We start from the raw sequence: 13,115 nt of genomic DNA on the forward strand, positions 1-13,115 counted from the left end.
TCTTTGCCCTTGACCATGTGACCTAGTATCTGGATCCACAAAGCTGAACCCTGAATTAATGGACGTGATTCTTTAATGTTTGCATCTGAACTGGATTGTGCATACATCTGAGGGAATTTAAGTGGCGATGTTTAAAATGTCAGTTAAGCTGTTAGTTCTTTACACCATGGGAAAATGTATAATCCCTAATCAAAACTGCTCAATTCAAATAAATTCCTGACAGTATGGTGTAAACCAGCTCTACACCCATGTGCTACAAATGGGTAATTGGAATTGATTAAATATGACCACTTCTGGTATTTAAACACTAAGTACAAAGTAAGCATTTTACTGTTGTGTGGTATAATTACCACCCATGTCCCCTTTTAATGAGAAGGAAGACAAGCCCTACTGAGCTGTTACTCTGAAGGGGTAATTAAATACCGTACAGAATCACCTTGGTGCACACGCTACACTGACTATAATGTGAGAAGATACAATGTTTACTTATACAGGGGACAGGGCCTGGGAACTGGATGCATGATAAGTAGAGGAGAAAACTAGATATTTGTGTTTTTGATACAGACCAGCAGTGGTTAAGTTATTGTCACCCACTTTTTCCTCTGTAAAAGCATATTCAGTCAAAAAAAGTCTTGTACAAGTAGTATGGAATTAATATGACGAGTTATTTACCAACACAGACAAATCACAACCCGACAATAGTTTTAGGCTAAAGTGACCAGGGCTTAATGTGCATTAATCAACTAATTAACTTGACAGTCACAAATAGTCACAAAGACTTGCTTAACCCAATTATCAACCTGGATGAACAAAATCTGTACAAAAATATGAGTATTTTCATATAGATTACTTTCAGACCCTTATATACACACACCATAAGAGTGTACATTCTGGCAAGATCACTCAATGCTAGGAGGAAACCTCGAGTTAAAAGGTCAAATGAAAGATCACCAGAGATGGCAGTGAGGTTAAATCTCCTACTGTTTAATGAAAAGGTGATGTACCAAGGCAGGGTACAGTAAAACTACACGGGGGGAGGGGAGAGACGATTCAGAGGTTATACCTAAAAGGTCTGTTTGTTTCACCTGTCTGCCACACATTCGCAGTCCAGTGGGTCGTTGCCCAGGTGCGGGAGCACAGCACGTGTGGCAGGGAGAGGCGGGGAGGACGCTGAAGGACGAGACCGCGAGGAATGGGGCAAGTGCTGATGTCACTTCAGAGTACAGAAAAAGAGGGGAAGAATCTTCCTTCTAGTTTTACAATAATAAAGCCCCCAATCCACCTTCTCATCTATTCATCCTCCCATCCTATCCTATCTGACCGGAGCTGATCAGTCGCTCCCTCACCGTTTGAGAGCACAGGTGGAAGAGAGTGAGGGGGAGGAGGGGGAAGTGCCTCTCGTTTCTTCACATTCGTTCCTTTCTTTCGTTTTTGGCTCCTTGCGTGTTGCTCTCTCCATACATGCGGCCGTCTGCTCATTAGGTTGCTGTGTGTGTGTGTGTGTGTGTATGTGGTGTATGCAAGTATTTTTATTTAGTAGTGCTTCTCATCTCCCCACGTGTGTGCGTGTGTGTTTTTGTGTGTGTGTACACATGTATCTGCGTGCGTGTGCAGCGATGCTCATACGGCGTACAGTTCATAGATCTTCTTGGCGCAGTAAGCCAGGGCGGCGAGGGCTATCGTGTTGTGCAGTCTCTTTCTGTGCACGTCGTCACGCCGCACCAGCACCACGGGCGTGGACGAGGTCAGTGTGTGCAGCGGCAGCTGCGACAACTTCTGGCTGTCGTACTCCACCTGGTACTTACAGCAGGGGTCGAACTGCCAGGATATGCCATAGAGGGCGGCGCAGGCCAGGCTAAGTGCGCCCGCCGGCAGTGCTACGTAGCGCGAGTAGTCGGCGGGGAGGGTGAGAGGCGTCAGGAGGCAGGCGGCCCCGGCCAGCACGGCCGTCTTGTGCAGGCAGTTCCCCACGGCCACCCAGCGGGCCGTCTCATCGCCGATGCGCGTGGGTTCGATCACGATGTAGCGGTACTGTGCTTCCAGGGCCTGCTCCAGCTCGTACTCAAACTGCTCCTGTGCGTTCTCACCATTGTAGATTTCGTGAACGATGTAACACTCTGTTGCCGCCATCACTCCCCTAAAGAAAGAAGACAAAAAGGAAAGAAAGAAAGAAACCTCAGTCACTATAACATCAGCTTGTTCTCTTACTGTTCACCTACAAATTACATTTACACTTCTTAAAAGCCACACATCACTCCAGTGTAAACCTGACACACTGAAAGTTTGAAAAAACAAAAAGACAGAATGAATGAATGTTTAAATGGACTATGTACTCGTTGTGTCTTAAAGAAACAGCAAACTTGCTCACCTGTGGCCTTTGCATATTGTTGACCGAAATAACGCTTCTCAGATAAAACTAGTCAGAGGTTGATGTTGAGGTTGACAGTATTGACACAACTAGTTATTCATGTGTGCTTTCTGGGGTGAAAGTAGCTCGCCAGTTTACCTTGCTGTGATAAATAATCCACTAACTCAACTCTAACTACGGTATTTTCTGGAGGACAAAGGTTAACTGCCAGTTCGCCAGCATAACTGGGTGTAGTTTAACTTTCTGAATAAAAACAGCACGAAGCAGGCAGCTGGTTAGCTGGACCATCTTGAGCTAGTTAGCCTGCTAGCTCCCGTGGTGAGTCCATATTGTGTTTGTACATTTCCACACATCGTCCCCGAACAGCTGCTCCATTACTGGCGCATTTATACGGACACACGCGGCTATCGTGGCCGCTTCAGACGCGCTGCCTCCCGGAGAGCGTTAGCAACAGGCTAACAGGCTAGTTAGCTTAGCATGCTAGTCCAGGGAACAAGCGCGAGCAAGTTGTCGCTTAGCACGCTAACCAAAACATTACAGGAGTCGAAACTGTTTATTTTCAGCATTTTCACAGCCGTGTTACGCACCGAAGAGCTGATTGTTTAAAGACTAAATAATCAGTGCGTGTCGTTCCGTGCGAGAGCGATGGTTCTTGTTGATAAACGAGGTTTGAAGCGAATGTTTTAGGTGTAACTGACCTCTCCCTGTTGACTGGGACACCGCGCCTCCTTCCCAACGCCGCCATCTTGAAGAACGGGCGCCTCGGTGTTGACGTCACATTTGTAGCGGCGCACTATGGGTAATGTAGTACCGCGCTCGCCACGTTCTTGAACGGGCCAAGAGCAAACGCTTCACCGCGCCAAACTACATTTCCCACCGAGCGAGTAATTCGAGGCGCACACACACACACACACACATACACACACACACACACACCACTCATTCTAATTGATGAAAGATATTTATATCCGCGTGTCCATTTAGAGGACGATCGTGTGCAGTGTGACGAGTGCGGCGCGTGAAGGTGATCGTCGAAGTGCCTCCTTAGCTTCAAGATCGTGACGACACTATTTTTTGTTAATGTTTCGATACGGCCGACGATGGCCAATCGCATGCAAGGACAACACTGAGTAACTACCGGGAGGACGAACTACTTCTATTTATGCAACACTGCGAACAAAATGCGCGTTTATACGTTCATACGTGATGACCTGTAACCTTTCACCTGCACCATGAAGTGTGCTGTGGAAACACATAAGCAAGGACTCACCCATGCTGTGTTCTTCCCAGGGTTTGGCAGTGAGTTCCTCACCAGACCTGCGACGAGCCTGCACGCGCGACCGGTTCACTGGAGCCCAGTGGCACGTGCGCGCGGTGTCTCCCTCTATATCAGCGACTTGCAGAAGGGCTCGCGCGTCCGGGCTGCAATCTGACATGTAATCCGAGCATCAAGCGCGTGAACTGATGCAGCTTCTACTCGAAAGCAAAGTGCCGCGAGGGTTAAAGGACCATCTATGTTTTGCAGATAATCAAATAATGTCTCTAAAGCAATCCATAATGTTTTTTTTATATTTTTGTTTAATTATACTTTTATACAACAGTATTTTAGATATTCATTATATTTCTGACTATGGAAAAAGACAATGCTCTTGCAAAACGATGCGGAGCTATGCGAATAACAACGATGGGGAACGTTTATATTGGGATGTACCGTGCCAACTGTCCCACAACGTCCTTGGGGCGGCAAGGAAAGAAAGAAAAAACAAGGGCCTTGTTGTTCTTCTCGAATCTGATTGGAGCTTTTGTTGCATGCGGCCACCACCTCATTTCTTTAATATCGGAAATGGTCTGAAAAAACGTTGACTCTTGTTTTTACAAAGGGCAAAACACTCAGACCGAATATCTTAACAGTTCCCGGGATGTCGACGGTAATTTGAACTGTACGCTGCAGCCAGAGCAGTTACACACCAACACCAATCTTTCCAGGAATGACCCGTTTTGTTTGTGATGTTTACTGTCGTTTCCCACTGGAATAAGGCATTAGGTAGTACCATTTGCCTGTTATCAATGACAGTGGAGGTCTGTAAAATAACGTTTACCCTGCATCTTTTTGAGTGAATTTGTAAAGCAAACCTGTGACTAATTACCACATCCAAATCAGTGACTGAATAAATATTTGTGCAGCAAGTTGAAACGCTAAAATTAAATGTTTTTGTATTGAACATACATAAATCTACATTTTATTAGAAAACAACATTGGTATATGAAGTGAATTCCTGAGAAGGTCCAATTGTATGGAAGTCAGGTATTTTTCAACAGAGCAAAATTGAGTCCTGGCGTCTGAAGACAATATGTCACTGACTCATTGATGTAAGAATACAAACAACTTGTGCTCACAAACCTCTCGAGGGAGGTTCATGATCTTACAATCCAAGAACATTTACATCATTCAGTGCTCATTTTATTACAAAAATGTCAAGATCACAATGTGGTACATATAATCCTTTATTTAAAAACATGAATATTAATAGTGTACATAAATGTGTAAAAAACGTGAATTTCAGGCATTTTTGTCTGTAAAAGATGAGTGACAACCTTTAACAGGTCACAGATCACAGTTAGCCTCTAATAATTTAGATGTGATAGCCATTTCTTTTAAAATCAAAGTCACTGATGTTGCTACTAATGTTTGCATGGCAGGGTAGACTGAGCACCCTACTAAGCCTGCCTCTTGACAGACGTGCTAAAGGCAGTTGGAGCCAGTCAGTGACACCATCTCTGATAAGGCCATGGGACAAAGAAGGTATGGAGTAAAACAGACATGTACCCTCTACACTCACACACATACTCTTAACATGTGCATACACACACACACCTCACAAATAAGCTCTTTATGCAAATAAACCCAAGAGCACATTACAGGCTCCATGTGCTGAAGGGCCGTATTGTGTGTTTAAAGTGTCGTTTCCTGAGAGGTAATGCCAAGTCTACGGGAAGCGATTGTCTCAGGAGTTTCAACTCCTTACTGGCCCTGGTTTCTCCACACACACATACATACACAAACGCAACACCAAGTGGCTGTTTAAGCATGTTGGTGACCAGTGCCATCCCCAAATCACCTCCCAAGTCCGACCACGCAGTCTGTTTGCTTCAGCGCGAGGTGTGAATGTGTCCATCTCTCTGTGAATAAGCACCACTGGACCTGAAGGCATTGGGCTAGAGAGCATCTGAAATGTAACAATACTGCAACAAACTAAAACAGACTGCTGTTTTCTACACCTGTATTGGCTGTTATCCATGGAACCCTCTGTGTTGCTGAGGAGATTCTATATCAGTCCTGAGTGCTGCAAAACAAGCCCACAAGAAAACACCCAATTTATCTCCCACTTCTAAAGAAGGCATGTGCTCCAAAGCAGACGCTTCTATGATCCTGCCTGTGTAGTTGCAGATAACTTCTACCCTTTTCTCTCTCACGTGTCGTTTTCTGAAGACCCGTCAAAACATTTGGGAACATGCATTCATCCCCGCCCCCTGCCATAAATGCCCCTCCCACCCAAACCACCCAATCAGTAACAAGAGTCTTTGACTTCATGTACCCATCTCTTTCAGTGGATGATGTGCTCCAGGTATTGAGGGTGTGGATTTTCTTTGACATACTTTTGAATGTACCAACAAGTCAGGTGAGCCTTCAGGTCTTCTTCAACCACGAAATCCATCGCAGCCTACGAGAGATACAATGCATTAACTTCAGATTACACACCGTCGTCTGAAAACTAATACACAGAAAACGAATTTTCTCAAACAACCACTGAGTTACAACTTGAGTAACAAGAAGATAAAAAAAGCAGATAAAAAATATTTTGACCTGTGCAATCAATAAGTATGTAATGCAATCATAGGGTCCTTACCTACCCCAAGGTTCACAACTAGCTGTTGCTTAACTATAATACTCAACCTTAGCCAGGTGCTTTGCAATGCCGCGTCCTCTGTACGCATCTGGAACCTCAGTGTGTTGCAAGTCCACCGTCTTCTTCCCCACATATTCATACAGCAGTACAGCCTTATCATATGAACCTATCATGCAAAAAAAAAAAAAACCCATGAGAACTGTAATGGTTTTCACAAACACGGATTCAAAGCATTTGCAGACGCGCTGTAAGAAGAGTCACTGTAGGTCATTCATATTTGGGGTCTGGACAGGACTCTGAAAGTTCTTTTGGGATTATTAAATTGGTCTTAAATTTATATGGGCTTGAGAAGTCCATTTAATTTAGGTACATGTTTGTACAGATAAAAAATCTATTTCTGATCTAGCCAGTTAACAGGAAGTCAAACGAGTTCTGGCTACAGCTGAAAACAGTAAATCAATGTGTTGTTTAACAGTGACGTCAAACAAACCAAGAACACAATAAACACACTTAATGACGACATACTGACTAGCAGCTTTAGCAAACGAGGCCAAGCTAGGCTGGTTAGCTAGATAACACGTTTAGTTAGCCAACTAACCAAGTAGTAATTCTTTATTACGACTTAACTGAGTCTCTCGGTAAGTTTAAACACAAACAGTGAAATATGTGGCCGAGTAAACATCCCTGCTAGCCCGTTAGCACCTCTAGCTCGGCTAAGCTAGCACACTTTACCGTTGAGTCGGATGCTGAATTGTCGTCGTTTCTTGTCGTGTTCAACGCGAATCGGACTGTTGATTTCAATGACATTCATCTGAGCGGCCTGGGCCATAATGTCTCGGGGAGCGGTGCGGTGTCACTGGGCCACGACTGGTTCGAGTTGGCCGATGAAGAGCGTTCATACCCGGACTGGCCAGGCAGCGAGTGGAGCACAACACTCCGTCCGAGGAAATCAGCTGTGAGGTCACGTGACCCCGTCGACCAATGAGAACCTCCCCCCGATGTTTTGTTCCTGCGGGCCCATGGTGTACTTATCGCACTCGGCCGCTAGATGGAGACATTTTTACTAGGAAAACGAATGTGCGAAGGAGAAGGTAAACTGTACATTTTCCAACTTGATACAGGTTTACTTTATTAACATTACACGAAAGCCTACAAAACAGACGCTGCTGTCTGATGGCCCCATTTATTTTAAAAGTAACTACCACCCTTAAAAACAAGATCATATAAAGCAGTGGCACTTTTAAAAATGTTTCTTTATAACTTTGTCTTTTACTCTAGGATCAACATAAATTCAGATAGCAGTCACTAAATATAATGTGATTCGAGGACTTTAGCTTGTATTATAATGTAGCAAAACCTGATCTGACAAACCCCCCCCCCCCCCTCCTTTTTTTCTGCTATGGCCACTGCATACCATCTGACTGCCGGTTTGCCACTGAGCTCAGGTGCCAAGGACCACAGCGCTAGAGTGTAAACCAACTTCCACAGAACTGCTTGTGTGAGCCCTGCTGGAGTGGATGTAAATGAATGAGAAGGTGGTTGAGTAGTTTGAGAATATAATTTAGTGTAAGGGACTTTGAGCCCCACTGGAAGGAGTTTGAGTATTCCTCTGGTTTGTTGATTGTTACATGAATTCTGTAAAGGCATATAAAAATATATGACAGTTCAGATTATAGTTTTGGAAAAATAGTAATATTAATGTTAACACTGCTAGTCTTTTGCTAGCAGAAAGTGGAGGGTGTTGTGCACACCAAATACCCAGAGGCCACGTTTCATTACATGCAAATACTTCCTGTGGACAGTAGAGAAGCTGATGAAGGCAGGTGAAGAGACTTGGAGACATAGAGAGTTCAAAAACGGATTTATATCCCTACCATTGCCACAGAAGTATGCTTACAGACTTACAGACAAAAAAGGGACACAACCTTGGACCCGAAAATATGCAGACAAGAAACACACACATGCTGACGAACAATTCAGACCTACACTCAAACAGAAAATATAAAAAATCCTAAACTATTACTTCGGTACTAATGAGCGGAAACAGGAAACAACGAATAACAGTATTGTCCTTATTACAGAATTCATATTTCCTGTTACTTATTATCGTTAGTTTTTACTTTTTAGCTTCAGTCTTGGCCACATATAAATACTTCTAGAATGTAGAAGAACAAATGCCGAGCGTATTACGCCACACCGGCTGCGCGTTCTGAGACCACTCTTTTATTCGAACATCGTCAGCATCATATCAGCCACTGGCTTATTTATACATGTGTGGTTGGGATCTAAACATGTGCTCTTCTATGGCTTCTCTTCCATGATCTTCCTAAGCCTTCTTATTATATCCTCTCCACTGGTCCACGGCACCACGTTGGCCTTGAACTCTCCGGGTTTGGCTTCCTCCATCTCCTGGATCAGCCTGTGCATGGGGAAGTCACGGCGAGGAAACGCCGTATCCCCTGGCGACAGTGTCAGCGACGGGCAGAAGTCATTGGCACCATCGCCCACATACAGGACCTTCTGGTACCGCCTGCCGCCTCTCTCGTATACCCGCCGGGCCGTGTACTGCTGGACCAACTCTGCCTTGCACATGTTAACTGGGCACCGCAGGCAGTTGTGGGTGTGGAAGGGGCGGAGCTGAAGCCGCCCACTGTCATCAAAGTGGGCGGGGTTGGTGAAGACGCGCAGGAAGAGAGGCCGGAAGCCCAGACTCTGCAGCCAGGTCTCGATGAAGACCGTGTTGGCATCAGACACGCACACGACCTCGAAGTCCCGTGGCGGGCAGGACGTGAGGAAGCGCAGGAGGGCCGGGATGCCCGGGCAAGGCGGGAGACCTTCTATGGTGTTGCGGATGGCTGACGGCGTAACACCCTGCTCGGCAAGGTAGGCCAGCACCCGCTGCATGTACTCATTATACCTGCCGGGTCGGTACGTGTCTTTAAGCCAGCCAGGGAGAGAGCCGCCCGGAGCCACGCTGACCATCGCGTCATCGCTGCACTCGTCCACTAGCGTCTCGTCAAAATCAAAGAAGATTAAGAAGCGCCTGTCGTTAGGAGGAGGGGCCTGCGTGCCATCGTCATGCCAGTGGGGCTCCGCCTGTCCAGCCGGCGGATGGGGCGGGGCAAAGCAGCAGTTGAAGACGGAGTCCCGCATCGTAGACAGTGAGAGAAACGTTGGGAGCTGTTTGTGTTTTTCGTGTTTTCTTTCTTAACACCCCTGTTGAAACACACGAAGGTGAAACTTGAATGTGAAAATGAAACTTACAAGAACATAAAGAGTAAAATAAAAAAAGAATGATAGAAAAAAACTCACAGTAATAATAATTACTAAACTAATTATTACTGAACTAATAATTACTAAATTAACTATTAAGATTACCTTAACACTAATGGTTCCTCTGGGAAATTTGGATACAGTTAAAATGTACATACTCTGCACATGTATATGTGGTAAGACATTTTTAACCTTTCAATGTAAAAATGTATTATGTAGATGCAACCCACTATATTGTCAGATTATTTTATTATACTTTAAACCAGTGCATGGGAATACACTGCTCAGGTAATCATTCACTAAAGTAAAGTTGGAGTCGCTTTGCGTCATTCTATAGCGATTGTCCAACGACCCTATTTTGGTGTTTTGACAGTATGCATTACAATTTCTCCTGGATATTTAAGATGACAGCGTGTTCTACAATATCAATCGACAAAAACATTTCAATTATAGCGCACGAATGCCCGATTGCCACAACTTTCACTGCGGACACGTTTTCTGAAAATCAGCCGGGACACAGGTCTATTCACCCGGTTAACATCCACTCCGAAACTCCCACAGCCCTGACGGTACCGACGTACCCTTGCGGACCACTGATGCTTGGTAGTCACGGGTGAAAAACTCGGTATTACCACGTGTTCTAATATTAGCTAACCCTTCTGTATTACCACTGTCACCGATTTTATTTACTTTCGTAGGCTAAGACAGCAAACCCCGAAACACAAACTCACCCTGCTCACAATTGTGCAGTTATGTTACAGTGTAATTAACCAGTGACACAGAACCAGACACACACACAGACACACACATTAACCAGTGACACAGAACCTGATGTACACTACACTCAACAAGACACCAGTGACATGTTACCTTCAGTTTTCTGTCAGGAGAAACCGTATCGATGCCGCTGTTTTTAAAAATCCTAGTTGGGTTTGCTGAACGCGTGATTTATAGTTGCATCCTCACCCAGCTGGCTGGACTTTACAGCCGCACACAGAAGTGGGAGGCGCCAGAGCAACTATGCCCCGCCTTCCGCGAGGGGGCGGGGGACCTGAAGGGCTCAAGGGATGCTCTAAATCAGGGGTAATCAATTAAATCTTTCCGCGGTCCATTTTTGGCAGATAGCTCAGACCTTAGGTCCGGGTCCGCGGTGGCGAACAAAAGTTGTTGAGCGGGGGGAGGGGGGGGGGTGGAGAACGAAAGTTGTTGAGCGGGGGGGGGGGGGGGGGCAACGTAACACTCAAATGGGTGGTGAACGTAACACTCGTTTGGAAATAAATTCTCCGGTTTAAAATATAGTCTCCCGTTAAAATTAATTTGGCATTTGGGTCCGTATCCAGTTAATCAGGAATGTGATTGGGTCCGGACAGGACGGCGTTCGGGTCCGGATCCGGACCGCGGTCCGCCATTTGGTGATACCTGCTCTAAATGTTCATATAATTCTAGTGTTTTATTAAATCTGCCGATTTCCTACTTTAGAGGAATCATATGACAATTTTGATGATTTATTTAAAGTTTAATGAGAAATTGTTTTCCAAACGCTTGAAATACTGAATGAAACAAAATCTAAAAATACATTTGCTATCAGATTTAGTTTATTTAGATCTACAATGCATAAATTGCTAGTGAATAGTCTTTTTATAGGTTTTATATTTAAACTATATTTTGAGCATTTTGAACTTCTACTTCAGACTTCCCCAGATGATGGACATGTTTCAGACACGTTTCTCTATTTGCTACACATTTCCACAACCATGCTTTACTGTTGGGGGGAGGTTGTTCTCCTTACGTGCAGTGTTGACTTTTCTCCAAATATGGCACCTATAATTGTGCCAAAATAATTACATTTTGGACTCAATCCGTCAAGAGAATGGACTTCCAGAAAGCCTCTGGTTTGTCCAAGTTCTCTCTGGCAAAGTTGAAAGGGGCAACTTTGTTCTTTCTTCAGAGCAGATGCTTCTTTCTAGCAACACACGTTATCCCAGATGCTGTCAGAGAGGTCTGTATCTCTCTGGAGTTGATGTGTGGGTTTGGCCTTTACCTGAATATTTTTTTTCCTGGTGCTTCTTGGGTGTACGTTTCGATGGCCGTCCACGTCTGGGCAGTTGCGGTGTGCCCTCCATTTGTAAATCTTACAGTGCAGCTGGGATCTTTTGGTCTTGTATCTTTCCCCAGACTGATGAGCTGGCACCATCTTCTTCCCGAAGACCTCTGGTGTCTCCTTTCATACGTGTGCATCATCTTGACCTGTGTGCTTTACACCTTGGCACGGCGGTAACGGCAATGGGTTGGTTGGTTCCCTCTCCCTTTTAATCTTGGGAACTCGTGTGTTTCACTCGAGTCTTTTATGTAATCAACTTTACCAATGCAGCTGTGGTTAATTTACTTTTGCACAAGCCCCGATTCCATGTTTCATGCAGTCTGATGGCAACTTACACATTTCCCTCAAAAGAAGTAAATGGAATTAATAAACCGACATTTCATATATAATAGCTGGTGATGACAAAATAAGAGAATCATGGTAAAACAGAAAAATCTTTAAAGCAGCACTTTAAAGTATATAAATATATATATGACACATCTGCATTTTAAATGGTCCCATTTCTCCAAGATTTTGTAACCACAGCTTTGCGTCTTTGATCTTTATGCCCGCTGCGCTCTCCTCCCATACTGGTGGGCTGGTCTAGGCACTGGCTCGGAGGCTATTTTCAGCACTGGTGTAGGGAAGGCGTTGGTGTGCATGTAAGTGTGGGCTTCAGCTAGTGTGCCGGTAAGCACAGGTCCAGTCAGAGCTGGCAGGGCCGTACTCTGATCCACGCTGAAGGCCTTGTACACGCGCAGAACTGAACAGAATGGCAAATGTGCACCAAAGGTCAATGCTCTCATCTGTTTGTCCATGCGTCTGTAAGCCTAAAGGAAAACAAGCTAAGCATTTTCTCAGTATCACATCCCTTTCTAATCTCCACACAGATAGGCCAAACACAGAACACCAAGCTGACACATGATGCATGTCCTCTGACCTACTTTATCCCGTCAGGGTTTTGCTAGTTTAAGATACATGCTTGGTTTTACTGCAAATGTTCATTTCTGCATCGAGAGAGAGACGGAGAGAGAGGACATCATATTTGCTGAATGATCAGTATACACCCCGTCTTCCTTTCTGGTTGCAACAACTCTTTAAAAGAACCCAATGTGGGTGTAAGACACAGGCTACCATGACCCGATGAGCCTAGTGGCAATGCAACACTACTTTTCTTTTTTGCTGCATGGTGTTTTGAGTCAAGATTGATTCACCTTTCAGAGGGATCATTCCAATACCATCTACAGTGTTTGAACGTCTGTGGGAAGGTGGTGCACAGTGCACGATGCTTAAACCTCATCAGCAGTCACTGATAATGTGAATGAGTGAATCAGAGCCCATGTTGTACTGTCTGTCACGGTTGGCCTTTGCTCATTAACAGGTAGGCCTGTATTTTGGTCATGTTTCTGAAAACTACCTTTATATAATCACTGTTTAATCTCCTCCACAATCATGTCAGGCAGGCAGCTCTTTTCTGTTGACATAA

The 13,115-nt window shown here is 44.8% G+C and overlaps 2 protein-coding genes across 3 annotated transcripts; both read right to left on the reverse strand.

Annotated features, from left to right (window-relative positions):
- Positions 1–963: 963 nt before the first annotated feature.
- On the reverse strand, positions 964–7,237 carry LOC143508554 (transmembrane protein 11, mitochondrial). 2 transcript variants are annotated; one of them, XM_076997164.1, is made up of 4 exons: positions 7,009–7,237; positions 6,324–6,442; positions 6,026–6,090; positions 964–2,137 (listed from the first exon to the last, which is right to left on the reverse strand). In XM_076997164.1, exons 1-4 carry the CDS (start codon positions 7,103–7,105, stop codon positions 1,621–1,623), a joined length of 798 nt encoding a protein of 265 aa, XP_076853279.1. In that variant the 5' UTR covers positions 7,106–7,237; the 3' UTR covers positions 964–1,620. The 2 variants fall into 2 exon arrangements, with proteins under 2 accessions (XP_076853279.1, XP_076853278.1); XM_076997163.1 differs by lacking the exons at positions 6,026–6,090; positions 6,324–6,442; positions 7,009–7,237 and adding an exon at positions 3,067–3,433.
- Positions 7,238–8,121: 884 nt separating this feature from the next.
- phospho1 (phosphoethanolamine/phosphocholine phosphatase 1) lies at positions 8,122–10,671 on the reverse strand. Its single transcript, XM_076997517.1, has 2 exons — positions 10,420–10,671; positions 8,122–9,492 (listed from the first exon to the last, which is right to left on the reverse strand). Exon 2 carries the CDS (start codon positions 9,427–9,429, stop codon positions 8,578–8,580), a length of 852 nt encoding a protein of 283 aa, XP_076853632.1. The 5' UTR covers positions 9,430–9,492; positions 10,420–10,671; the 3' UTR covers positions 8,122–8,577.
- Positions 10,672–13,115: the final 2,444 nt, after the last annotated feature.

Source organism: Brachyhypopomus gauderio, chromosome 2 (genome assembly GCF_052324685.1).
Source record: "Brachyhypopomus gauderio isolate BG-103 chromosome 2, BGAUD_0.2, whole genome shotgun sequence".
Taxonomy (NCBI): domain Eukaryota; kingdom Metazoa; phylum Chordata; class Actinopteri; order Gymnotiformes; family Hypopomidae; genus Brachyhypopomus; species Brachyhypopomus gauderio.

Coding starts and splice junctions, on each gene's coding strand:
- LOC143508554 (XM_076997164.1), bottom strand. CDS start 7,105: ATGGCCCAGGCCGCTCAGATGAATGTCATTGAAATCAACAGTCCGATT. Junction 6,443..7,008: donor ATTCAGCATCCGACTCAACG/GTAAAGTGTGCT, acceptor TTTGCATGATAG/GTTCATATGATAAGGCTGTA. Junction 6,091..6,323: donor TTGCAAAGCACCTGGCTAAG/GTTGAGTATTAT, acceptor TATCTCTCGTAG/GCTGCGATGGATTTCGTGGT.
- phospho1 (XM_076997517.1), bottom strand. CDS start 9,429: ATGCGGGACTCCGTCTTCAACTGCTGCTTTGCCCCGCCCCATCCGCCG.